General features: G+C 40.0%; 1 protein-coding gene across 3 annotated transcripts; it reads left to right on the top strand.

Moving 5' to 3' along the window:
• The first annotated feature begins 565 nt into the window (after positions 1-565).
• LOC307145679 (peptidase inhibitor 16-like) lies at positions 566-25,357 on the top strand. Of its 3 annotated transcripts, XR_013818988.1 has the most exons (7): positions 566-927; positions 1,527-1,675; positions 1,803-1,878; positions 1,966-2,075; positions 3,067-3,158; positions 8,249-8,764; positions 23,587-25,357. XR_013818988.1 is itself a non-coding variant. In XM_079849071.1 (6 exons), the coding sequence occupies exons 1-6, from the start codon at positions 772-774 to the stop codon at positions 23,310-23,312; spliced, it is 873 nt and encodes a 290-aa protein (XP_079705197.1). In that variant the 5' UTR covers positions 575-771; the 3' UTR covers positions 23,313-25,357. The 3 variants fall into 3 exon arrangements, 2 of the variants coding, with proteins under 2 accessions (XP_079705197.1, XP_079705196.1); XM_079849071.1 differs by lacking the exons at positions 3,067-3,158; positions 8,249-8,764 and adding an exon at positions 22,811-22,902 and having other exon boundaries at positions 575-927; positions 23,023-25,357; XM_079849070.1 differs by lacking the exons at positions 566-927; positions 1,527-1,675; positions 1,803-1,878; ... (1 more) ...; positions 3,067-3,158; positions 8,249-8,764 and adding exons at positions 16,137-16,794; positions 20,794-20,942; positions 21,080-21,155; positions 21,243-21,352; positions 22,811-22,902 and having other exon boundaries at positions 23,023-25,357.

Here is a 25,357-nt window from a genome sequence, read left to right as displayed (position 1 = left end):
TAGTTCTTGAAATGTTGTAGGGCCAAAGGTTGTTGTAGGGCAAAGTTGTAGGGACAACTGAACAACTCAACTGTTCTGTCAATTTTAACAATTCAGATCTTATCCTTGAAATCAAATAATCCTCTCAGCTAACAGCTCAGCTATAAACAGGGAAATAATTTCACAGTAAAGGAAAGGACACACTTACAGTAAAGGAGATCTGGGTTTGTGTAACCCTCCGCGGGGAGGTACCCACTAATATAAGGGTGAATCCTCGCCGGAGAGAGCAGAACCTGGTACAAAGGAAATTACTTCCATAATATGAGTACAGAAGATTTTCATGGAAAACACAGGCAAGATAAATCAAATCAGATCCCTGTTATCTCAGGCATTCCTCAAGCAGAGCTGCTATAACATGCCCCGTGACTAAAACCCAATTATTTATCAACGCCTTGGAGACTTAGTTCCTCATGTTGGACTTGTTAGACAGACGGACAGAGTCACATATTCCCAGTATTATGAATAAACCGGTGGAGTCTGTTTATGTACATGTGAGATGTATAATATGGGTGGCTTGAGTACAGGATAAAAAGGGTGGAAGTTTCATTCTGGTTTCCTGTACTAACTTTCTCTCTCACTTACACACACTAACAGCTCTGAGAGAGATACTTTTACAGGTTCTGAAGGCATTAAGGACAGCGAGTGACGGGGTAAGACAGCGGAGAACAACTCAGAACAAGAGAAGAGGTTTTTGTCCAGCTGATCTAGTGTCCTCGCAGTCGGACAGGCAGCATGTACTGGGACGTGGCCCTCTGGAGCGCCGGGATCTGGGCGATTCTGAGTTTAGCTGCTGGACAACTGACCGAGCAGGAGAAATCAACCATCGTGGACATGCACAACAAGCTTCGCTCTCAGGTTCAGCCCAGCGCCGCCTTCATGCAGAAAGTGGTAAGAGATGCACCTGACTGGAGAAACATATGTACAACATATTTCGCTTTGGTTCTAGTGGTGAAAACCTGATTGTTACAAGTTACTGAACAAAAAGTATTTTTGTCATTCCAAGCTTTACTTATATATATATATATATATATATATATATATATATATATGTATTAAATGGTAGTATACATGATACATAGAAAATAACTTTCCCAAACACATGTGTGTGAAGTCTGAGTTTGATCTCTGACTGTTGATATTTTAGTCTCTGGATGCTTTTATGAGACCAAAGCATCTAATCATCTGCCATCAATCACAGGAATCCCATCTATAATAGTCCCATTATTACTGCTGTAAATAACAATTATCACACTAATATACATGGGAATTGTGTCATGATGCTTATTCCCAGATCTTAGCATGAAATATGACCAGGCTTTGCAAGATTCACTCAATGTTAATTATGTAAATTATAATATTACATAATTCTAATAATGTAAAACAACATTGGTTTATTTAAGAGTTAAGTAAATAAATTGTTCTGCTGTCACAAAACTAACAAATGTCAAAGTCAAATAACATCATCAAACTTGTTTCTGTCGTTTAAGGTGTGGGACGATACACTGCGTGTGGTGGCGGAAGCTTACGCAACAAAATGCATCTGGGAACACAACCCTGAACTTCAGAAACTCACTTTGGGTGAAAATCTCTTTGTCAGCACTGGACCTTTTAATGCAACCAAAGCAATGGTTAGCTGGTATGTAAACTATCTTAACTAAAACATAAATGAGAATGAATGATTGGCTGAAAGAATAAATACCAATGATCTGTCATATGCAGAAATATTATCTATAAGCAGTAAATCTCATTTCTTTGCACCACAGGTTTGGAGAAAATGTGGATTATGACTATGAAACCAAGTTCTGTCCTAAAAACAAAATGTGTGGCCATTACACTCAGGTAAGCACCGTTTCCATTCTGTGCCTTTGATTGGTTTTCACAGTATGAATATGCAGATGTAACGATGTGTTTCTGTTGTTTTTACAGATGGTGTGGGCGAACAGCACTAAAATCAGCTGTGCTACTCACTTCTGTGACACTCTTAAAGGTCTAGATTTTAAGAAGGCCACTCTTCTCGTCTGTAATTACTATCCTCGGTAAGTGTGTTTCAATAATCCAAACTGAACATAAGCTCAGTGTTCTAGAAAGTGTGTTCATTCTAGAACATGGACAGTTTTACAATACTTATTGTGGTATAAGTTGCAACTTAACATCATATGAGTTCATATACAAATATTTTAGTCTAGAATTCTATACCACCAGCTAATACTGACACAAAAAACTATCTTAAGTAATGGTTCTCAACCTTTTCGAACGACTCAAGGACCATTTGTAAGTCGCTTTGGATAAAAGCATCTGCTAAATGATTACATGTAAATGTACATTTTCAAAGGCATACAAATATATTTCTGCTGTACTATCAAAGCTGTTCATTTTCAAACTTTTTTATTTACAGAAACTATTTCATTCAGTCATATTTGATATATATTCAGATATTAATCATTATATTTTTTTTAAATAAATAAAAAATATAAATGTTGTATATTTACTATCTATATATATATATATATATATATATATATATATATATATTAGATCAGTGGTTCTCTACTAAATGGCTTTAATATCTTTAAATATCTCTCTACTAAATGGCTTAAATACACACACACACACACACATATATATGTGTATATATTTATATATAATATATGTATATATATATATATAATATATAATATAATATAATATTTATGTATATAAAATATATATGTATATATATATATATATATATATATATATATATATATATATATATATATATATATGTGTGTGTGTGTGTGTGTGTGTGTGTGTGTGTGTGTGTGTGTGTGTATATTTTTAGCTATTTAAGCTTATATAAAGATATTTAAGCCATTTAGTAGAGAACCACTGATCTAATATACCTTTTACATAATAAATTTAAATATCTATTAAATCCATCCTTAATTTTTTCCTTCATTTTTTCCTTCATTTTTTCCTTCATTTTTTCCTTCATTTTTTCCTTCATTTTTTCCTTCATTTTTTCCTTCATTTTTTCCTTCATTTCAGAGGAAATTTTAAGGGACGAAATCCATACGTGTCTGGAGAGCCTTGCTCAAAGTGTCCAGAAAACCTGCCAGTGTGTGAAAATAAAATCTGCGGTAATGTGAAAACTTTATCAGATCAACTTAAAGCCAACATGAACTAAATCGTTGAGGAAATTACCATGAATAACGTACTTGGTAACGTAACCTTAGTATTGGTACCCTAAGTATTGCGTAGCTAATACGCAGTGGGGAAACTCCTTTCCTCAGATTTATTGAAGCTTTTATGTAAAACGCATTGCAGCTGCACAGAGAGCACAGAGAGTGACAGGATCACTCATTGGCTGTGCTGCAGCAACTGCACATCCAATGGCGAAGGCGCCTCTGAGAGAGGGGCGTGGCAGAGCCTATAAATGAGCCCGAATTTGCCATTATAAGCGACAAACTTGCCATGTTACTACAGTGTGGCAGGCTACGCAGTACTCATTCCCTACTCTAAGGGAACCGAGGTTACGTTAGTAACCGAGTATGTTCCCTTTCGAGAACGGTCACTTCGTATTGCGTAGCTAATACGCAGTGGGGACGCAATGTAACTGACCAATGACCAAGTAACTGGCTGCAACTGAAAACCCAGGACCCCTGGGCTAGCAGAAACAAGCCGTAATTCATATATGAATATATATACTGATAAGACCAGACACCGTCGGGCCTGAATCATATATAGTGAAGTCACTAAGCTCATAGCCCAATATTAGCTAATAGACCGGACACCATCGGGTCTGATTATACATAGGGACCAAAAACAGCCAAAGGCTGGTTCATAGTAAGGGATAGGGTGCTTATAAACAGTGACATGACACATGAATGAGACCGGATCTAGTCGAGTCAAATCATACAGAAAGGACCCCAGCCTGCAAGGAAGGGACCTCCATGTTATAGAACCTCACAAATGTGGACGGCGAGGACCAACCGGCCGCCGCACAAATGTCCTGAATAGGAATACCAGAGGACCACGCCACTGATCTATATAGAATGACTGAATAGCTCATGACGTCATAAACAATGAAGCCACCGCGCCGCCATATTGGTATTCCCTAGTGAGCTCACGCGTTCTATTGAATCAATAGGAAATTTTATGATTTGACAGAGAAAACATTGCCTAACAAGACACCGTTTTTAAATCTAAAGTCTCCGTGTACATTCTTACAACGCAAACATCCTAAGCATTTAAATGGGTATTTGTTTAAAGTCGGATTTTTTTCTTGCTTATTAAAAGCTGTACGAGAACACTAACGTTAGTCAGCCTTCACTGAAGAGCTATCTTCACAGGTAAGAAAAACAGTTTGATACTATTAATTAAATTGTGAATGCTAAAGCTAAATAGTGAATGCTAGACCTATATTTTTGTGAATTGGTGAATATTCAGGTGAATATTGTTTCGTGACCACGAATTAATACCTCAGCATGTTTTACTAATTTGTTCCCTTGTTTTACTATATTGTGGCCACGTTATAATTCGTTAAATCAAAGTGAGGAAGGAAATTAGTTCAACGAGTCCACGATTTATTAAAACGAAGGAACAAATAAGTCGTCGTAACAACAAATTATTTAGATCAGTGGACAGGGCACATAAGAACAAGCAGAGAGAGAGAGAGAGAGAGCGAGAGAGAGAGAGAGAGAGAGAGAGAGAGAGAGAGAGAGAGAGAGAGAGAGAGAGATCCTCGGCCACGCGTGCGCACTCTCACCGTCTTCAGACAACACGAGCACTGTATGCTCTCTCTCCCTCGCGCTTATCAAAATCGAATTTGTCAATTGACACGATAGTTAAAGGTCGGAAGACCGATTGTGTTTTATAGATCAGTAGTTTGTTCAAATAAAGTGTTTGATTAGTTACAATGTACAAGTACATGTTCAGGAAATGCATAATACAAATTGTATGAGTTAACGGTAAACGGACTCTGCACGAAGCTCTTTTGAAGCTGTCAAATGGTGTCGCTATTGGACAGTTAATTGTGATTATTGCTGCTCTGGGGTTTCTTATAGGCTAACGCACTGTTGACTGTTTTATCGTTGTTTTTTGAAGAAGCAGCAGCATTACTCTTGCCTCGGAGAAAACAACACGCGACAATTGTGCATATAAATTATTAATTATAGGGCTTGAATTAAAACCTGTGGGCAGTTTTTCTACATCCTTTTGTGAACGTGGTTTTACACTTGTATGCTGTACAGCGGGTCATCGTAAAAGTGCCGTCGGAGCTACCAATCTCTGTATAACAACTGTTGGAGCCCTCTGCTGATACCTCGCATGACTGGGGTTCAAAGTGTCTTTCTGAGCACCAGCAGGAGAACACTGACCACTTCAGAGCATAGAGAAGTCTGGTAGATGGGGCTCTAGCCTCAGAAATTGTGTTCAGGACCTTCTCAGGAAGGTCCCTGGGTACCCGCTGAGAGGCCACACATGTAGGGCCCATAAGTCGGGACGAGGGTGCCAAATCGTCCCGTTTGCCTGTGTGAGGAGATCTTTCCTCAGAGGGACAGGCAATGGGACTTAGTCCACCATCTGAACCAGTTCTGGGAACCAAGGTCTGGTTTTCCAGAGAGGGGCCACTAGGAAGACTGGGCATCCGCTCTCCCCGACCCGTTTGATGACCTGGGGAATTATGGAAACGGGGGGAAACACATATAGGGGGCGACTGGGCCAGCGCGTCCTTGTTCTTCGAAAAGAATACTGCGCAGTGAGCGTTGTCTTTCAAGGCAAAAAAGGTTGACTTCGGCCTCGCCGAACACACTCCATATAAGACGAACCGTCTGAGGGTTCAGGGACCACTAGGGGAGTGTTGTCTCGAGAAAGCATATCCGCACCCAGATTTTGAATGCCTGGGATATGTGCTGTTTTCAGAGAGCTCAGGTTGGCTTGAGCCCAGAGAAGGATGTCTCTTGCCATGGAGTACAGGTTGCCCGACCTGAGACCGCCCTGGCAATTTATATATGACACCACCGACATGTTGTCCGTGCAGACTAAGACGTGGTGTCCTTTGAGGTTTGACAGAAATGCTTTGAGGGCCAAACAAACTGCTTTCATTTCCAGACAGTTGTTATGTAAGCTCTTCTCCGTGCTCAACCAGAGGCCGGAGACAGGCTTGCCCTGAGTGCAACGCTCCCCAACCTAGTTTGGAGGCGTCTGTGAAAACCACTTTCCTCCTGGAGGCCAACCCCATGGCCACGCCCTCGTGGTACCAGTCCTGAGCCCGCCAGGGAATCAGGGTCCGTAGACAGCCGCGATTCACCGTAATGCACAGGTTCCCAGAACGCCATGCATGTAATCCCATACGGAGTTTGTTTCACTTCGTAAATGTACGGGGCGCTAGGGACAGACCGAACGGCAGAACTGTGTATTGATAAGCCTGCCCCTCGAAGGCAAATCTCAAGAATGGCCTGTGATAAGGGGCTATCTGGATGTGGAAGTATGCGTCTTTCAGATCCACAGTAAAGAACCAGTCCCTCGGGCGAACCTGCGCGAGGATATGTCTGATAGTTAGGATTCTGAATGGCCATCTCATGAGAGCTTTGTTCAGATGCCTTAGATCTAATATGGGTCTGATGCCGCAGTCTTTTTTCTGTAAAACCCCGAGTGTTTTAGCGGGGAGGGGGAAGTAATTCTATCACCCCTTGCTAATCCATTTTTTATTTTGGAGCGAAGCACGTGACACATGTTGCTTCTCACCGAAGTCTCGAGAACCGCCTGAAACTTTGGGGGTCTGCAAGCGAATTGGAGCGAGTAGCCTCGCTTTATTGTGTTTATAACCCAACTCAACACACCGGGAATGGCTTGCCAGGCCAGAGCTCTTGTGGCTAGGGTTTGACACATGTTCAGGGACGGGCCGCTTAACATAGGGGGACCAGCTACCTTTATGTTGTGATTTGTGCACATACTGAGTGTTGGTTTGACTGGAAAGGCTTTCGCCTTGGGCAAAGTCATAGTGACAACCGGAGGGGGGCCACCCAGTGAAGGGGGACCGGGAACCCGTGTATTGTGTGCTTGAAACATACTCTTTATGTGCTTTATTGGGGTCGCCGTGAAAATGCCGTTTGTGTGTAGGGACGCGCGCAGCGGGCCCATTTGCTACAGTACAAAATTCTCCAGCCGCCTGAGCTGAACAGGGAGCTGTGAGATCTGCGGTTTTCTTCGAGGGTGGTCCGGCTAGCGCGAGACTCAAGCCCTCTCTTTTCATACCTGTTGCTAGGAGTTTTTCGGAGGCCTAGGGTCCGACACAGTACTGGGTGGGGGGGTGGGGGGGTTGGGGGTTGGGGGGGGGGGCTGGTCCGCCTGACAGTGTTGGAGTAGGAGAAAATGAGGTACGAGGGGTCGTGGCCGGCGTGGGCTCGCAAACCTCCATACTCTCGGAATGCCGTTGGCTGAGGCGCTTCTTTTTCCTCGCCGAAAGTAGAGCGGGAAAAGGAAGTGCGGGGGCGGCGTCGCCATCTTTGGAGAGAGTTAGCCGCATCCTCAGCACCGAGACAGGCATGCTCTCGCAGAGAGAGCAGCCACCGGCAGAGAGTGCAGTTTCAGCATGGGAAAGGACCCAGGCATTAAACACACTCCGAGTGCTTGTCACATCCCATCTGCACGTGGCGCATGTTGAGCGAGGCATTTGAAACAACGCTCGCGCTGCTCTTTCAGACTGTATACGTAACAGTTCTAGAAAGGATATATGTTGATCGCCGGATGGCCACTGGAAAACGGCGACAAGAGAAAGCGGCTTCCAAGATGAGTTGAAGATGCAGTCCGCTGTGTGAAGGCTCGTTCTAGCAGAATAAGGCTTGTTTCGACGGCGATAGCTTCAAAGTTTTCCGGAAGACACAGAGGCGTAAGTTGTCACTGAAGTTGAGTAAATCTGCTATAATGGCGAATTCGGGCTCATTTATAAGCTCTGCTATGCCCCTCTGACATGTGTTAGCTGTTAGCTGATTGGCGCACACGTCAGTGGCGCCTTCGTTGCTACAGCACAGCCAATGAGTGATCCTGTCACTCTCTGTGCTTGTGTTCAGCTGCAATGCATTTTACATAAAAGCTTCAATAAATCTGAGGAAAGGAGTTTCCCCACTGCGTATTAGCTACGCAATACGAAGTGACCATTCTCGAAAGGGAACTAAACTATGCCTATTTTTGCTGTACACCCTCCTCTCAATCTCTCTTTTCCTCACAGTTCGTGAGAATCTCTTCCATCCATCTGAGGAGCCAGACGTCACTGAAGATCCGACTGTCTTACCTGAGCGTTCCCACAGGACCACGGAGCCCGTCGATGTTCCCCGAGAGTCCACACACATGCCTGTTACAGTAGATGAGACCGGCATGGAAAAAACTACCAAGGATCCAAATCATGGATCCAAGATGGAAAGCATCTCATCTCATCTACTGATGCTCATCGTGCTGCTGCTTGTTTTGTGAGGGTCTGGAGTGGATGAGATTCTTCATAACCTGACGAGACACACACAAAACACACAAGATGTGTGTGTGCACTGTAAAAAATGATTGTCTTCCTCAGTATGTTTTTCTTGTTTTCCAATACAAATATCTAAACGTTCTTAAATTAAGATACAGTTACTTAAGAAGCAAAATGACTGAAGATATTGAGTCTTGTTTAATGAAAAATGCATACTTTTTTTTGCTTAAAACAAGAAAAATATCTTCCAATGAAACTCCTGACTCATAATCACCAAAGGCTTCGATTAAGACGGCAGTAGCATATATATATGAAGAGTTCAGATGCAAAAGCCTCTAAGCGCCATCTGAAATTTTCTTCTAGAATGATCATTTTTATCAAGCTCGTATATTTAAGTTCAATAATTTCACTTAAATGGCAATGCAAATTACCTATTAATTGTCATTTAAGTGAAATTACTGAACTTAAATACACAAGCTTTATAAAAATGATAATTCTAGAAGAAAATTTCAGATGGCACTTAGAGGCTTTTGCATCTGAACTATTCATATATATATATATATATATATATATATATATATATATGGTAGAAAACTAAGAACTAAATCTTTGAATTTAACCTCTTGTTTTATTGCAGCTTTGTATGAGGTGAAATGAAAAACTTTTTTCAAATGTTTTAAGATAATCTCGTGCAAGCCGTTTTTATGGAAGATATGGAATAACAAATAAATAAGGTATTGCTACTTTTTGTCACACAATTCTGACTTTTTACCCCTCAGAATTGTAAGATATAAACTTGCAACTGCAATAAAAAAAAATATCAAAATAAAAAAATAAAAATCAGAATATTTTTTATTGCATGGGAGAAACAAGATTGTATAAGATTTAGATCATCTGTTCATCTCAATTTCTTTAAGTTTACTGCAAGATGTGTCACTTTAGCTGGAAAATATTTTCATGGTTTGAATTTGTGCAGCCTTTTTATATACTGTATTGTATTAGTTTTAATGACCAATTTGAGAATTATTACAATGCACAAGTATGCATGCATGTATGAAAAGTAGGCCTATATATTTTTTATATGTATAGGCTAAACATCATTTAAAAATCAAAAGCTGGTAAAAACTGGAATGGAAAAACCTAAATGAACTTGAATAAATTTAGAATTTGGTTTACTACATTTTTTTTTATAATTTATCCTATTTAATATATGGTCAAATGTCCACTGTTTCTTATTTTGGATGTGACAACTTCTATGCAGTCACATGACGGATCACTGACCACTAATAACAGTTATTTAACATGTCCATCAATCATAATTCACAGATGATAGTCTTTGAAACTAAATTTCATGTTTACAGCTTGATGTCAGGTTAACCTTCAAGTTAACCTTCAAGTTAAGCTTTTTTGTTATTCAGATATTTTGCAGAGGAATTCTGTTTGGTAACTAGAAGGTTACATTTGTTACTTTTAAGTATTATTATGTTTTAATAAAGCTAAGATGTTTTAAAAAGCTAAAAGGCTCAACTATTCAATTTGACTCGTATTTTGACTCGAGTTTCCTTTCTGTTGTCTATCCGGTCAAGGTTTATAGGGATTTTAAGAGGTAATTAATTCAATTACTTACTGAGTAATTAAATTACTTTTCAGACAGACTAATTAGAAAAGTATTTTAAATACAACATTGATGAAGTAATTAGTAATGAAGTATTTTTTTGAAGTAACTTACCCAACAAAGCACTTGCCAATCCCTCGAAGATGCACGTCAACAGCAAAGAAATCCTCATAATCCCCCGATCGAACGAAAGGGTCCTGTAAGTTACCTCGTTCAGGAGTGGACCATTGAGCTTTCCTTTGGTCAGAGACAGTCCTATGCCAATCATTGAGCCTGAGATCACTGGAAACACAGAGAACTTCACTGCACAAGATCCAGAGGGTGCAACTCCCTCAGTGGAAGCTGTTCGCAGATATCCACAGAGAGTTCGTACTGCTCCAAAAAGGCTGGATTTATAAGTATTTTACGATTATGAGTTTGGTGCTATTAATGGTGCTATTAATTTGATGTTAAAGGAACAAGGTGTTGTAATGTTGTGAAATATTGTTACCTGAAAGTTGGTAACTGTTGTTTTTTCTCTGTTGCACAGATGAAAAAAAAAAAAAAACAGTTTATTTCTACACTGTTAGACTTTTCTGTAATTTCTACAGTTATTTACTTTAAATCCCCCAGTATTATACTGCTATTTCTCTTTACAGTAAATAACTGTGATTCCCATTGCATCATGGGAATTTTCTGTGACGTCTAACACCACATACAGAGACTTACTGTATTTTTTAAATTTGCTGTATACTATTTGACGTAACGGCCTCTCTGGCTGGCACCATTCCATCGTGCTTTTTATTTCCTAATTTTTGCCTTACACCGTGTGTCTACAACGCTATAACAGTCAGAGGCTGTCTATACTGGACACATTGAAGTGACCGGACCGGACCATTAATGCAAAATGTAAACCTGTTTGTCCCTTGCCAGAAATACCGCGAGCGCTTGGACTCGGAGTAACGTTACCGTACGTCAGAAATATAATGGCGCATCACTATACACTGACGGAGCATCCAGTGTAATATCACTGGGTTCTGACTGTCTTTTGCTGGACCGCGCCGTTCGTGTCTGGCCCGGGGAAGAGACGGAATTCACTTCACTGAGAGAGAGACCAGCAAGCAAGGTAAAAAAACATTCTGTGTGTGTTGACAGGAATGTGCCCAGTTTAACCTGTTATACTCGTCAACATGGCGGTAACGAACTTTACCACGGTTAACTGCGCTAACGTTTCATTTTACAGACTTTGTTGTCGAGTTAAAATACGCCAACGAGCAACGCTTAACGTTAGTTTACATTAACAATAAATTAACTAATGTGAAATTCTGTTTTGGTTGTAGATAATGTTGGCCTACTGATGAGAAAATAACATTGTATGTTATTGTTAGCTAAGTTTTATTTGGCTAGCTGCCACCTTTCTAGTTTTAGCATTAGTTTGCAAACTATAACATATCGTTAGCCTCATAGCATAATTGCCTACATCCTATTTAAAAAAAATAGGACGTAGCTATGAAGCTAATGATATTATAGTTTTTTTATAAAAATGGAATTTAATATTTACTTCTATTTTTGTATGTGTTTAAAGGCAACTGCAACAAAGCGGCAATTCACGCCAGTGACTCCGGAGGTAAGTTAACATGGGCCCATTTGTGATATATTTTGACACAAGTTTGCTGAAATGATTAGCAATATGTGATGCTTTGGAGCCACTGGTGCAGACTAGGTAGCATTCAATATCTCCTAAAATCTCTATAAAATTGGCTAACTTTATATCAAATAAGTGACCTTTGCATCATGTCTAACTTTATATTTATTACACAGCAAATGAACCAATCAGAAGATGAACCATTTTCTATGTTCAGTCTCACCAGATTAAATGTATTCAGGTAAGCACTGCACTAAAACTCTCACTAATTCATTCATACCAAATCTAGCATTCTAAACAACTTAAGTTTATATTTGTGCATTATTTTTATGTTTTATTAGGCAGAAGACTCTCTACCATTGCAGTCCCACCTGAACAGGAAGGTCCTAACATCAGCCCACAGGTGGGTTAACTACTGTAGGAAGGAGAACGGTCATCACTAAGTGATTTCTTGCATGTGTCTTACTGTGTATTTGTCTCAGACAGGAACCCTTCACTGCAGTGTTAAAATTAACACAAAAAATGTTGTCCCTAAACTCACCCATTAATGTGTAAAAATTTCACACATCATTTCCAGCATTGGCAGACTGTTTATTTTGTGATATATGAAATGTTTTAAATAAAACAATGGTATTTTGTAATAACTTTGTCTAATTGGTTTGTATGTTAGTAGTATTTATGTAGGATAAAAATAAAATTAATTATATATCAAAATTATGAAATCTAATTTAGTACAAATAAAAAAATAATTACAGTAGTGTACTGATTAGCTTCATTTTTACAGTAATGCACTATATTACACAATTACAGTACCATACTGTAAAACTGAAAATGGTAATGTACTGTAAATCTTAATTACAGTAACTTACTGGCAACAGTGTTGCCAGTAAGTAACTGTAAAAAACCCTTGAAAAGTCTACATTTTACATTTTTCTTATTATTTTTACAATAACTTAAGAATATATATTTGTAAAAAGCTTTTGTCAATAGCATATTCAAACATTTCAACTGAACTAAATGAAATTATTCCATATTAAATTCTAATACTTACAAATCCTAAATTCTGTCCAAAAATGCTGATATCCATAGAGAGAAAGACTAACATCGATGATTTAGCATTTCAGCTCGTCTGCAGTGAAGGGTTCCTGTCTGAGACAAATACACAGTAAGACACATGCAAGAAATCACTGAGTGATGACCGTTCTCCTTCCTACAGTAGTTAACCCACCTGTGCGCTGATATTAGGACCTTCCTGGTCAGGTGGGACTACAATGGTAGAGAGTCTTCTGCCTAATTAAATATCAAAATAATGCAAAAATATAAACTTAAGTTGTTTAGAATGCTAGATTTGGTATGAATGAATTAGTGAGAGTTTTAGTGCAGTGCTTACCTACATTTAATCTGGTGAGACTGAACATAGAAAATGGTCCATCTTCTGATTGGTTCATTTGCTGTGTAATAAATATAAAGTTAGACATGATGCAAAGGTCACTTATTTGATAAAGTTAGCCAAGTTTATAGAGATTTTATAAGATATTGTATGCTACCTAGTCTGCACCAGTGGCTCCAAAGCATCACATATTGCTAATCATTTCAGCAAACTTGTGTCAAAATATATCACAAATGGCCCAATGTTAACTTACCTCCGGAATCTTGCTAGAAGTCACTGGCGCGAATTGGCGCTTTGTTGCATTTGCCTTTAAACACATACAAAAATGGAAGTAAATATTAAATTCCATTTTAAAAATTAAAGCTGCAAGCAGCATTTATCGGGGTTCAAGCAGTTAAGGCCTTTAAGCACAAAAGCATCAAAAGTTATTAAGTTTTATTTAGCAAGCATTTAACCACTGACATCTATGATGGAAAAGACCATTTACAGCCAATACAGGCCATTTAACATAGGAAATATATGGTTTTCAATGTTTTTTGACAGTTATAGCGCCACCTATGGTCCGATCTCCATAAAATTGTGCATGCTTATTTAGAATGTTATGTCACATATGCTCACCAATTTTCGCGAAGTTTTGAGTTTTCGTTTAGGATTTATAGGCTTTTGAGTGTATTTTGCCACTACCATTTTCTTTATGACCCAATTATAGCCTTACGAAAAATGCAAAAGTTCAACTTTTTTTCGATAATTATTGATCTAGAGAGTCCAGAGAATTGTCCCAGACTGGTTTGGTTCCGATCGGGCCAAAAACCAGGGACTAGTTAGCAAAAGTAGGTTTCGGACAAAATTCGACATAGCAGGAAATTTTTCTTGCCTAAATCAAAATTGGAATTGGGATGGCCCCTTCCTGTTGCAACATGACTGCACATCAAGTCATGGTGTGACAAAGCAAGATCCTGATAGAAAACCTTTGGGATGAATTAGAGCGGAGAATGCGAGCCTGGCCTTCTCATCCAACATCGGTGCCTGACTCCTCATAGAGTTCAGGAGGAAGAAGTTAAAATGATCTATCCAATCAACCAGTCTATCCAATCAGCACGAGAGGAGGCCTATATGCAGCCGACTCACTTATGTTCCTCGACAGAATTTGTTGCATTTTCCTGTTGTACCGAACTCATATCGAACCCTGACCCCAAAACCGAAACTACGTGCCGAACCGTGACTTCTGTGTACCAATACACCCCTAATATGCAGGGTATTGAAATCTTTTTTGAATGCACACTCACTTTTCACTTAAATTTTTTGCATTTTGCACAAGAAAAAAAAAAACACTCAAATTTTCATCAGAATATGTAAAAACCTAAGAAAATGCTTGATTAGGTATTATATTAAGTAAGGAATAATTGACGACAGGTCGTTGAATTATTAGAAAAATAATGCACACCCGAGGTGGTAATGCGGTCACGACGCGAAGCGGAGTGGCCGTTCACCTCGGTGTGCATTATTTTTCTAATAATTCAACGGCCTGAAGTCAATTATTCCGCTTATACTACAGTTACCACACCTCGAAACATTGTTCAGATTATGTATTTCAAGACGTTTGTAAAGTTTTTGTCATTAAAACGCTCTTGTATGTAGGACTAATTTCTTACACATCTAATACAATGCCTCCGTTGCTAATTCCAAAACGTCATTTTAGAGTTAGTAACGGAGGGTTGAGCCACTGATAGCAGACTAATGCTGGGGACACACGACTAGCTGACACATTCTCTGACTGTTTTCATCGACTGCAGCAGAATTTAAACACCGACTTTGAACACAGACTGAACGCGCTGAACACGCGTTTGGGCATTATCAGTCATAAGTATCAAATTACATTCATAACCGGCCTTAAAGTGTGTCCCCAGTTATTAATGCAGTTATTAGAGATAGAGATGTTGCAATAATGAGACGGAAAAGCATGTGCGTCAATATTATTATTTATTTATTAATTCAATTCCTTTTAATTAATTCGAATTCATTCTTTTTTTCTTCTATTATTGACAGATGACAAACTAGCCAAATAAATGAAACACAAATCCCTTTTAACAAGCAGGCCTATCAATAATTATTTATTTGTTATATTATCTGCAATAATAATCCGTGCTGCAGGATTATCCATTTATTTAGCCTATATTCAGTTTAATTTTCTATTGATTATACATAGGACTATATACTTTATTTATTCAAATTAAACTGCATGTTTCCATTGATTGTGAAGCTAGACATTGAAAATTCCAGCTCAAGCGCATGGGGCTAAATGTTTTTTCTTGTTATGAATTGTATCCTATTTTCCGTTATTACAGTTAACTACGCGAAATGATATGGAACTGTAATGCGGTCAAGACCTGCCTGGAACTACTTTAGCTGTGCGTTTCCCTGAAAATAATGCACACCTTAGAACGTTCGTCAACCAATCAGATACAAGCATTCAACGGCCCTGTAGTATAATATGAAAATATATTTTAATTTGCACTATATTAACCCAATTTTATTGTTCTGTGGTTATTGTTGATTAAAATGTATTGTTAACTCTGATGTCCAAATTACATACTTTATTATCTAATGTTGGTTTGTGCATGTAGTTTTCATGTAATATGAGGCCCAATGTTTGTTTGTTTGTTTTGTTTTTGTACATTATTTTTGTTGTTACAGACATGTGATGTACATTGCTGTGTAAGTGTTCAAGATAATGCAATAAAAAACAATGTATATATATTTAAAAAAACTAGAATAGGTAAAAATCTGGTTCTTGAACTGTTGTTACTCAAGTTGTAGGGCAAAAGGAACAGCTCAACTATTCTGTCAATTTTAACAATTCAGATCTTATCCTTGAAATCAAATAATCCTCTCAGCTAACAGCTCAGCTATAAACAGGGAAAGAATTTAACTGGCGTCACTTACAGTAAAGGAGATCTGGGTTTGTGTAACCCTCCGCGGGGAGGTACCCACTAATATAAGGGTGAATCCTCGCCGGAGAGAGCAGAACCTGGTACAAAGGAAATTACTTCAGTAATATGAGTACAGAAGATTTTCATGGAAAACAGGGGCAGGACAAATCAAATCAGATCCCTGTTATTTCAGGCATTCCTCAAGCAGAGCTGCTATAACATGCCTGTGACTAAAACCCAGTTATATCTCAACGCCTTGGAGACCTAGTGCCTCTAGTTGGACAGCCGGACAGAATCACGTATTCCCAGAATTATGAGTAAACCGGTGGAGTGTGTTTATCTGCATGTGAGATGTGTAATATGACTAAGGGGCGGCTTGAGTACAGGATAAAAAGGGTGGGAGTTTCATTCTGGGGTCCTGTCCTAACTTTCTCTCTCACTTACACACATTAATAGCTCTGAGAGAGATACTTTTACATGCTCTGAAGGCATTAAGAACAGCGAGTGACGGGGTAAGACAGCGGAGAACAACTCAGAACAAGAGAAGAGGTTTTTGTCCAGCTGATCTAGTGTCCTCGCAGTCGGACAGGCAGCATGTACTGGGACGTGGCCCTCTGGAGCGCCGGGATCTGGGCGATTCTGAGTTTAGCTGCTGGACAACTGACCGAGCAAGAGAAATCAACCATCGTGGACATGCACAACAAGCTTCGCTCTCAGGTTCAGCCCAGCGCCGCCTTCATGCAGAAAGTGGTAAGAGATGCACCTGACTGGAGAAACACATGTACAACATACTTCGCTTTTGTTCTAGTGGTGAAAACCTGATTGTTCCTCAGACTTCACACACATGTGGTTGGGAAAGTTATTTTCTATGCATCATGTACACTAAAACATTTTTTTTTTAAGTAAAGATTGGACTGAACAAAAATACTTTTTGTTCAGTCCAATCTTTACTTAAAAAAATATATGTTTTAGTGTACATGATGCATAGAAAATAACTTTCCCAACCACATGTGTGTGAAGTCTGAGTTTGATCTCAGACTGTTGATGTTTTGACCTCTGGATGCTCTTATGAGGTCAAAGCATCTAATCATCTGCCATCAATCACTGGAATCATATCTTTAATGGTCTCATTACTACGGTAAACAACAATTATCACATTAAAATCAATGGTAATTGTGTCATGATGCTTATTCATGAGCATGATTAACTTCAAAACACTAGGGAGTCAAAGTAATGCAGTAATCATGATTGTGGTTTACCAAATGAAAACTTTTCCTAAATGTAGTATTAAATAAGTATTATATAAATCACTCAGCATAAAGTAATTTAGTATCAATGTTAGTATTTAAAATGTCCCTTTAAGAAGTAGCATTGTTGCTGTGTGAAACACACCTCAACTTGTGTGTCATGTGAATGCATGAGACCATCCTTTCTTATAAAAAAGGGACTTTTCGCATTGAAACCATGAGTCCGGTTGATTTAGACTGAATGGAGTGTGTGTGGGTGTGTGGATGCATGAAATGCCATTGCGCAACGTATGTGTGTGTGACATGCTGAGGAATGTGAATGTTATATGAGACCGCAGGAACACTCTGCTGAGTGTGCGTGTTTTAATAAAGCCCCATGTGGTCATCCTGTCATACTCTCTTGTGTTTGTATTATGGGTGAAATTCAGAGCAGGAATATGGGGAGATTTAGTAGAAAAGACTCTGGGCGTCATGTGAAACTTGTTTTGTTCACTTACATTTACACAAAAATAGAGTGGATTGTACAAACAACATCATTCTGGGTCATATTTCACTGCAAAATGAAAAGAAAAAAATAGGAAAGAAAGCAAAGCTTATTTTGCATTACAGTCATGAGAATTGGGAGGTGCTCAATTCTCATGTAAATCAATGACACAAATTAATTAAAAATAAATGGAATGAATTGAGTTCCCTTTCACCTCTTCTTGTGCTTGAATATTTAAATAGGCAATTTGTAATACAACATCATCATGAAAGCTTAAGCATTGCCTATTTAAATATTCAAGCACAAAAAGATACGAAAGGGAACTTAATTCATTACTCGCACGCTGTGTGGGAAGTTTAAGCATCCGAAGCACGCGCCCAGAAAGCCGTGTCTCAGACCAGCCCGTTCTCATCCCAAGGCGTCATATACTGACGCTTTTGACATTTCGTCTACATCGAACGCACATGGCAATCTTTAGCATCAATATGAGACGCAGATAGATATGGGCCAGAAGGCGCCTCCTAGCGGTCTAACCCTAACCCTACCCCAGACCTAAACCTACCCATAACCGAACAAAGCTCTGTGCGTGTCATATTGACGCTAAAGGGTGCCATGTGCGTTCGATGTAGACGAAATGTCAAAAGCGTCAGTATATGACGCCCTAGGATGAGAATGCGTTGCTCAGACAGCATGCAAATAATAAACTGAGCTCTCTTTCATGTCTTCTTGCATTTGAAAGGATAAATTCACACAAAATTAGGTCGAAAAATGTGGTCGGTTATGTCTTAAGTGAACGTAAACTGTAGAGAAAGAAAATGCATGTGTACAGTATATCAGTATATTGGATCCGTGCATTAAGTCTTAAAGTGACAGTATCCTAATATTATAGACCTACCTGAAAAGCACTGTTTATTTCATTTGTATCTTAGTTCTATTGTATTTATTTGTGCTATTGCTTGTAATTTGATTATTTGTTCTTATTTTATTACTGACTGTTTACTTGTCTTTAATAATGTTTTAAATTTATATTAGTTAGGCAAGTAGTTTTAGCTGTGGTACCAAAATTGGAATAGAGAACGTCTCAGTTACGTATGTAACCCTCATTCCATGAAGGAGGGAACGGAGACGTAGTCGACTGATTGGGATCCCGCTTAGGGTGCCTGTCACCTTCGAGTATTGTTAAAACGAGTCAATGCACATTGGTGTGCGTGAATTGCATCACACGCTCCGCAGAGCGGGTATAAATACTGAGTGGCCCACTCAGGAATGCTTACGCTGGAGTGTAACCGCTGGAGCGCCTGCGGCCGGGTCCATGCTGAGGCCTGGGTGGAGGCTGCTGCGGTGGCCCAGCGGCGACGAGCAGGCGGAGGATCTGCCCCAGGCGGATGGGTGGAGGCAACAGTGGGCCTCCGGGGCAGGATGTGTCGGATGGCCTCCGTCTGCTTCTGGATGGCAGAGAACTGTTGGGCGAAGTTCTCCACCGCTTCGCCGAATAGCCCAACCTGTGAAATGGGGGAGTCCAGGAACCGAACATTGTCCGCATCCCTCATGTCTGCCAGGTTGAGCCAAAGATGGCACTCCTGGACCATTAAGGTGGACATTGCCAGACCGATCGCGTGAGCTGCAACCTTCGTGCCGCAGATTGAGAGGTCAGTTGCAGTGCGGAGCTCACCCATGAGCTCACGGTCTGGACTACCCTTGTGCATGTTCATGAGTGCCTGGGCATGGTGGACCTGAAGCAGCGCCATGGCATGCAGAGGAAGCGACTTGCCCACAGGCTTTGTAAGCCTTGACGGTAAGGACGGATGAGAACTTACAGGCCTTAGAGGGGAGACGAGGAACCCCCTTCCATGAGGTAGCAGTCGCCGGACACAGTTGCATAGCAACAGACCGCTCCACTGGAGGGATAGCCTCGTAACCCTTCACCGCTCCTCCATCAAGGGTAGTGAGGGGGAGGAACTACTTAGGTGGTTTCTGGCAGAGAAAGGTGCCATCCACGACCTAGTAAGCTCCTCATGCACTTCAGGGAAGAAAGGTACTGGGGCAACCAATCATCCAACCGAGAAGGTTCGGGACACGGTGGAGGATTCCAGACGAGCCCTACAGCCTCGCCGGCCCTTTTCAGCATAGCTGCCATGTCTGGATCTGGCTCGGGCAGTGTTGGTCTCCCAGAGGGAGGCAGCAGAGCCAAGTCGTCATCTCCAGAGCCCAGCTCTCCATCCGATGCTGCGATGGACATCCTGTCCTCTGGAGGGGCCCCGAAAGAAACGGCTGGTCGTTCCACTACAGAGGGACCGGCTCACTCATCGGGGAGCTCCACCGACTGCAGTGCAAATGAGGAGTGAGGGACCCACAGGGCTTTGCCGGGTGGGGAACCCCTCACTGTGATCCTCAGATCACCCAACTCACGTGGCACTGCAGCCTTCTTCTGGGAAGTTGGCTCAGAAGAAACACTAGAACGGGGCATGGGAATGGGGACTCCAGCTTCGCGGACGAAGGCGAGTCTCGATCTCAGCACCGTGATGGTCATGTTCCCGCAGTGAGAACATGAGTCATCCACAAAAGCTGCCTCAGTGTGCTTTAAGCCCAAACACGTGATACAGCTATTGTGACCATCAGAGGGGGACAGAGCCCTACCGCACCCACAAACGCACGGATGGAATGGCATCTTGAAAAAGACGCAAACACAACTGTGTTGCTCTTTCAGGAAATAGGACCCGTCACCAGTGCCGGAGCACACAGGGCAATGACCGCGCCAACACTGTACAGAAACAGTGAAGCACTCACTACTTCCGCCTTCAACCGGCCATCAACAAACACTTCTAGAAATTACATGCTGTTCACAGCTTTTCACCGCTGCAACTTCACTGTAGAAACTGGGAGTGTCTTCCAGAAGAACACCGACATACTTGCTCGACACACTCGAGACATCGACACCGATCAACACAGATCTGCTGTCACAAAACTAACAAACGTCAAAGTCAAATAACATCATCAAATTTGTTTCTGTCATTTAAGGTGTGGGCCGAGACACTGCGTGTTGTGGCGGAAGCTTACGCAACAAAATGCATCTGGGAACACAACCCTGACCTTGAGGAACTCACATTGGGGGAAAATCTCTTTGTCAGCACTGGACCTTTTAATGCAACCAAAGCAATGGTTAGCTGGTATGAAAACTATCTTAACTAAAACCTAAATGAGAATGAATGATTGGCTGATAACTAAAAGAATAAATACCAATGATCTGTGATATGCAGAAATATTATCTATAAGCAGTAAATCAACTCATTTCTTTGCACCACAGGTTTGGAGAAAATGTGGATTATGACTATGAAAACAAGTTCTGTCCTGAAGACAAAATGTGTGGCCATTACACTCAGGTAAGCACCGTTTCCGTTCTGTGCGTTTGATTGGTTTTCACAGTATGAATATGCAGATGTGACGATGCGTTTCTGTTGTTTTTACAGATGGTGTGGGCGAACAGCAGTACAATTGGCTGTGCTACTCACTTCTGTGACACTCTTGAGGGTCTAGGTTTCGAGAAGGCCACTCTTCTCGTCTGTAATTACTATCCTCAGTAAGTGTGTTTCAATAATCCAAACTGAACATGAGCTCAGTGTTCTAGAAACTGTGTTCATTCTAGAACATGGACAGTTTTACAATATTGGGGTATAAGTTGCAACTTAACATCATATGAGTTCATATACAAACATTTTAATCTAGAAGTCTATACCACCAGCTAATACTGAAACAGCTTTAAAACTATCTTAAAGGAGAACTCCGGTCAATTTTAACATTGAGCTAATTTTTTTGTACATTTGGAGTGCTGTCAATACAGAGAACAACGACAAAAATCGGTGTTGCCTACACCGAGTTATTCTATTTTTAAAATTTGCACCCTGTTGACTTCAATGGGGCAAGTACTAAACCTGCTTTTAGCCTCTTAACATCCTTGATGTGTCATTACAAGTGCACAGAAAATGTGAGTGATTCCTTCTGAGTGAACACGAGTGAGTCTGACTGCAGTAGATACCTTTGTTTACATCCTGTTTTTCGGTTGAAGTCCAAAGTAGTCGATTGCAGAGTTCACACGCATAGGTTTAATACCTATGATCACGCGCGTGAACTCGGCAATCGACTACTTTGGACTTCAACTGAAAAACAGGATGTAAACAAAGGTATTTGCACTGGCTTAAATAACATAATTTTTATACATTTCTTTCACATCTACTGCAGTCAGACTCACTCGTGTTCACTCAGAAGGAATCACTCACATTTTCTGTGCACTTGTAATGACACATCAAGGATGTTAAGAGGCTAAAAGCAGGTTTAGTACTTGCCCCATTGAAGTCAACAGGGTGCAAATTTTAAAAATAGAATAACTCGGTGTAGGCAACACCGATTTTTGTCGTTGTTCTCTGTATTGACAGAACTCCAAATGTACAAAAAAAGTAGCTCAATGTTAAAATTGACCGGAGTTCTCCTTTAAGTAATGGTTCTAAACCTTTTCGAACAACTCAAGGACCATTTGTAAGTCGCTTTGGATAAAAGCATCTGCTAAATGATTAAATGTAAATGTACATACATGTATAAATAACACTCATTTATATATACCTTATATATGTCTTTATATATAAATACTGCATATTTAAAAAATCTTCAGTTATGTATAAATATTTTTAACTCACAAATGGCAATTTCTCAGCAATTTTTTCTCAATAAAATATTTTACTGCTTGACACAACTAGAAGTTGTATAGAAGTTTACATTTTTAAGATATTAGACATTTTTATGACTTTTCCAGGTCTAGAAATCTCACTTATATTTAGCCCTACACACACACATACATACATACACACACACACACACACACACACACACAGTATACACATATATATATAGAGAGAGAGAGAGACAGAGAGATGTGTGTGTGTGTGTGTGTTTGCAAATACTGTTTAAGCTTATATAAAAATATTTAAACCATACCTTTTACATAATAAAGTGAAATATCTATTAAATCCATCCTTCATTTCAGAGGAAATTTTGAGGGACAAAATCCATACGTGTCTGGAGAGCCGTGCTCAGAGTGTCCAGATAATCTGCCAGTGTGTGAGGAGAAAATCTGCGGTAATGTGAAAACTTTATCAGTGCAAATTAACTTAAAGCCAACATGAACTAAATCGCCATGAATAACTAAATGCTTATTTTTGTTGTACACCCTCCTCTCAATCTCTCTTTTCCTCACAGTAAATGAGAATCTCTTCCATCCATCTGAGGAGCCAGACGTCAGTGAGGAGCCGGGCGTCAGTGAGGAGCCGGGCGTCAGTGAGGAGCCGGACGTCACTGAAGATCCGACTGTCTTACCTGAGCATTCCTACTGGACCACGGAGCCCGTCGATGTTCCCCAAGAGCCCACACACGTGCCTGTTAAAGTAGATGAGACAGGCATGGAAACAAAAACCATGAGTCATGGATCCAAGATGGAAAGCGTCTCATCTCATCTACTGATGCTCATCGGGATGGTGCTTGTTTTGTGAGGGTCTGGAGTGGATGAGATCCTTCATAACCTGACGAGACACACACAAAACACACAAGATGTGTGTGTGCACTGCAAAAAATTATTGTCTTCCTCAGTATTTTTGTCTTGTTTTCCAGTACAAATATCTAAACGTTCTTAAATGAAGATACAGTTACTTAAGAAGCTAAATGACTTAAGATATTGAGTCTCGTTTTATGAAAACTGCATACATTATTTTTTTGCTTAAAACAAGAAAACATATCTCCCAATCTCCCGACTCATAATCACCAAAGGCTTCGATTAGGACGGCAGTAGCATTATTATCTAGACTAGGTAAACCCAGCCTGATCTGCCGGCGATTTGATTTCGCCCTGCAGCTCAGGCTGGAAACCTGTACATTTATCTCTGCTGCTTCCTTTACAAATTTGCGGGAACCAATCACAAACTGGCTTATCCACCTGGCGCACTATTGGTGTGTTTAATCCAATCCAATTCCAGAGCTGTTACGGCTCTGTCCAATTCCTTTTAACCTCTCGACGATGCTCAATGGCTTATTTTTTAACAAATCGCTCGAGTGGGTGTAAATACCACTAACTTTCATGTTTTTTTTTTTTTTTTGCATAACCTGCAAAAATCGCTCGATTCCATTGCTGCTTGTGCAAACCGCTGCTCAACACGTTTGGTTGCACATTTCCTGCCTGGAGTTTTTGCGTCGCTCTGCAAAGTACGTCACCCGGATCGTTGGTCTGATTGGTTGAAGGACTATCCAATTGCGTACAGAGTCATTTGAACTATGCCCGTTGATCACGCCTCTTGTGCAGTAGAAAATACATAGCAGACTCCCCAGACTAATGTTCAATCTTAAAAGATTGAGCTTGGTCTGGTGATAGCCAGACCAATTATTATCCAAAACATGGTAGAAAACAGAAAACTAAAGCCCTATTCGCACTGGATTAGTATTATCTGGGGACCTCGTGTGATTTAGAAATTACCCACCCACATCTGAATTTCGTGCATTCGCATGGGATAAGTGAAGCCTGTGATTTTACTCGAATTTACTGACTTATCTCCCGAATATGATGTCAATAGGTTATTGCTTGGAAATGTCTTATTATTATAGGTCTAGCTGTATGCTATATCATAAACAGAGGAATGCAGAAGAATGTTCCTCACTGCATTCTGCACACTGAATCATTCTTTTTGTTTATGCTCTTCTAATGGTCTGCAAATTGTATAGTTGTATGGTGTATAGCGATATCACCCAGCACCCAAAAAACTATCAAAACACTCCAACGCAGCCTCCATTCTTTGCAAAAGATGGATAAAAAAGCGCACAGGAAACAAAAACCTTCAAAAAATTATAAACGACCCCGCCAAATCACAGAGATTCTGATTCGCACGGGACTAATATTATCACAGGACCTGTTCGGCGAAATATAGTAGGTCATTTGCGGGGGAATTTTTACTTTATAAATTACAGACATGGCCGATTCTCATGGGATTAAGATCACAGACAACCTCCTTCAATTATTACAAATGACTAGAGGTCGGTAATACTTGTCCCCTGCGAATAGGGCTTAAGACATAAAGTAAATGAAGGTGTTTGAGAAACACCTTCATTTTATTGCAGCTTTTTATATAGTGAAATGAAAACTTTTTTTAGATATATCTCAGAATTGTGAGATATAAACTCGCAACTGCAAGAAGAAAAAAAAAGGTCTGAATTTTTTTATTGCATGGCAGAAACAAGCTTCTATAAGATTTAGATCATCTGTTCATCTCAATGTCTTCTCAAGTTTACTGCAAGATGTGTCACTTTAGCTGGAAAATATTTTCATGGTTTGAATTTGTGCAGCCTTTTTATTGACAGTATAGTATTAGTTTTAATGGACAATTTGAGAATTATTACAATGCACAAGTACATGCATGTATTGTATGTAGAGTATATATATATTTTTTATATGTAGGCTAAACGTCATTTATAGTGTTAAAATTCAAAAGCTGGTAAAAACTGGAATGGAAAAACCTAAATGAACTTGAATAAATTTTGAATTTTGTTCACTC

Source organism: Squalius cephalus (assembly GCF_949319135.1).
Source record: "Squalius cephalus genome assembly, chromosome: 18".
NCBI lineage: Eukaryota > Metazoa > Chordata > Actinopteri > Cypriniformes > Leuciscidae > Squalius > Squalius cephalus.
The sequence above is the reverse complement of the archived record's forward strand: the minus strand, read 5'-3'. Positions and strand labels throughout refer to the sequence as shown.

Coding starts and splice junctions, on each gene's coding strand:
- LOC307145679 (XM_079849071.1), top strand. CDS start 772: ATGTACTGGGACGTGGCCCTCTGGAGCGCCGGGATCTGGGCGATTCTG. Junction 1,879..1,965: donor TGTGTGGCCATTACACTCAG/GTAAGCACCGTT, acceptor TTGTTTTTACAG/ATGGTGTGGGCGAACAGCAC. Junction 2,076..22,810: donor GTCTGTAATTACTATCCTCG/GTAAGTGTGTTT, acceptor CCTTCATTTCAG/AGGAAATTTTGAGGGACAAA.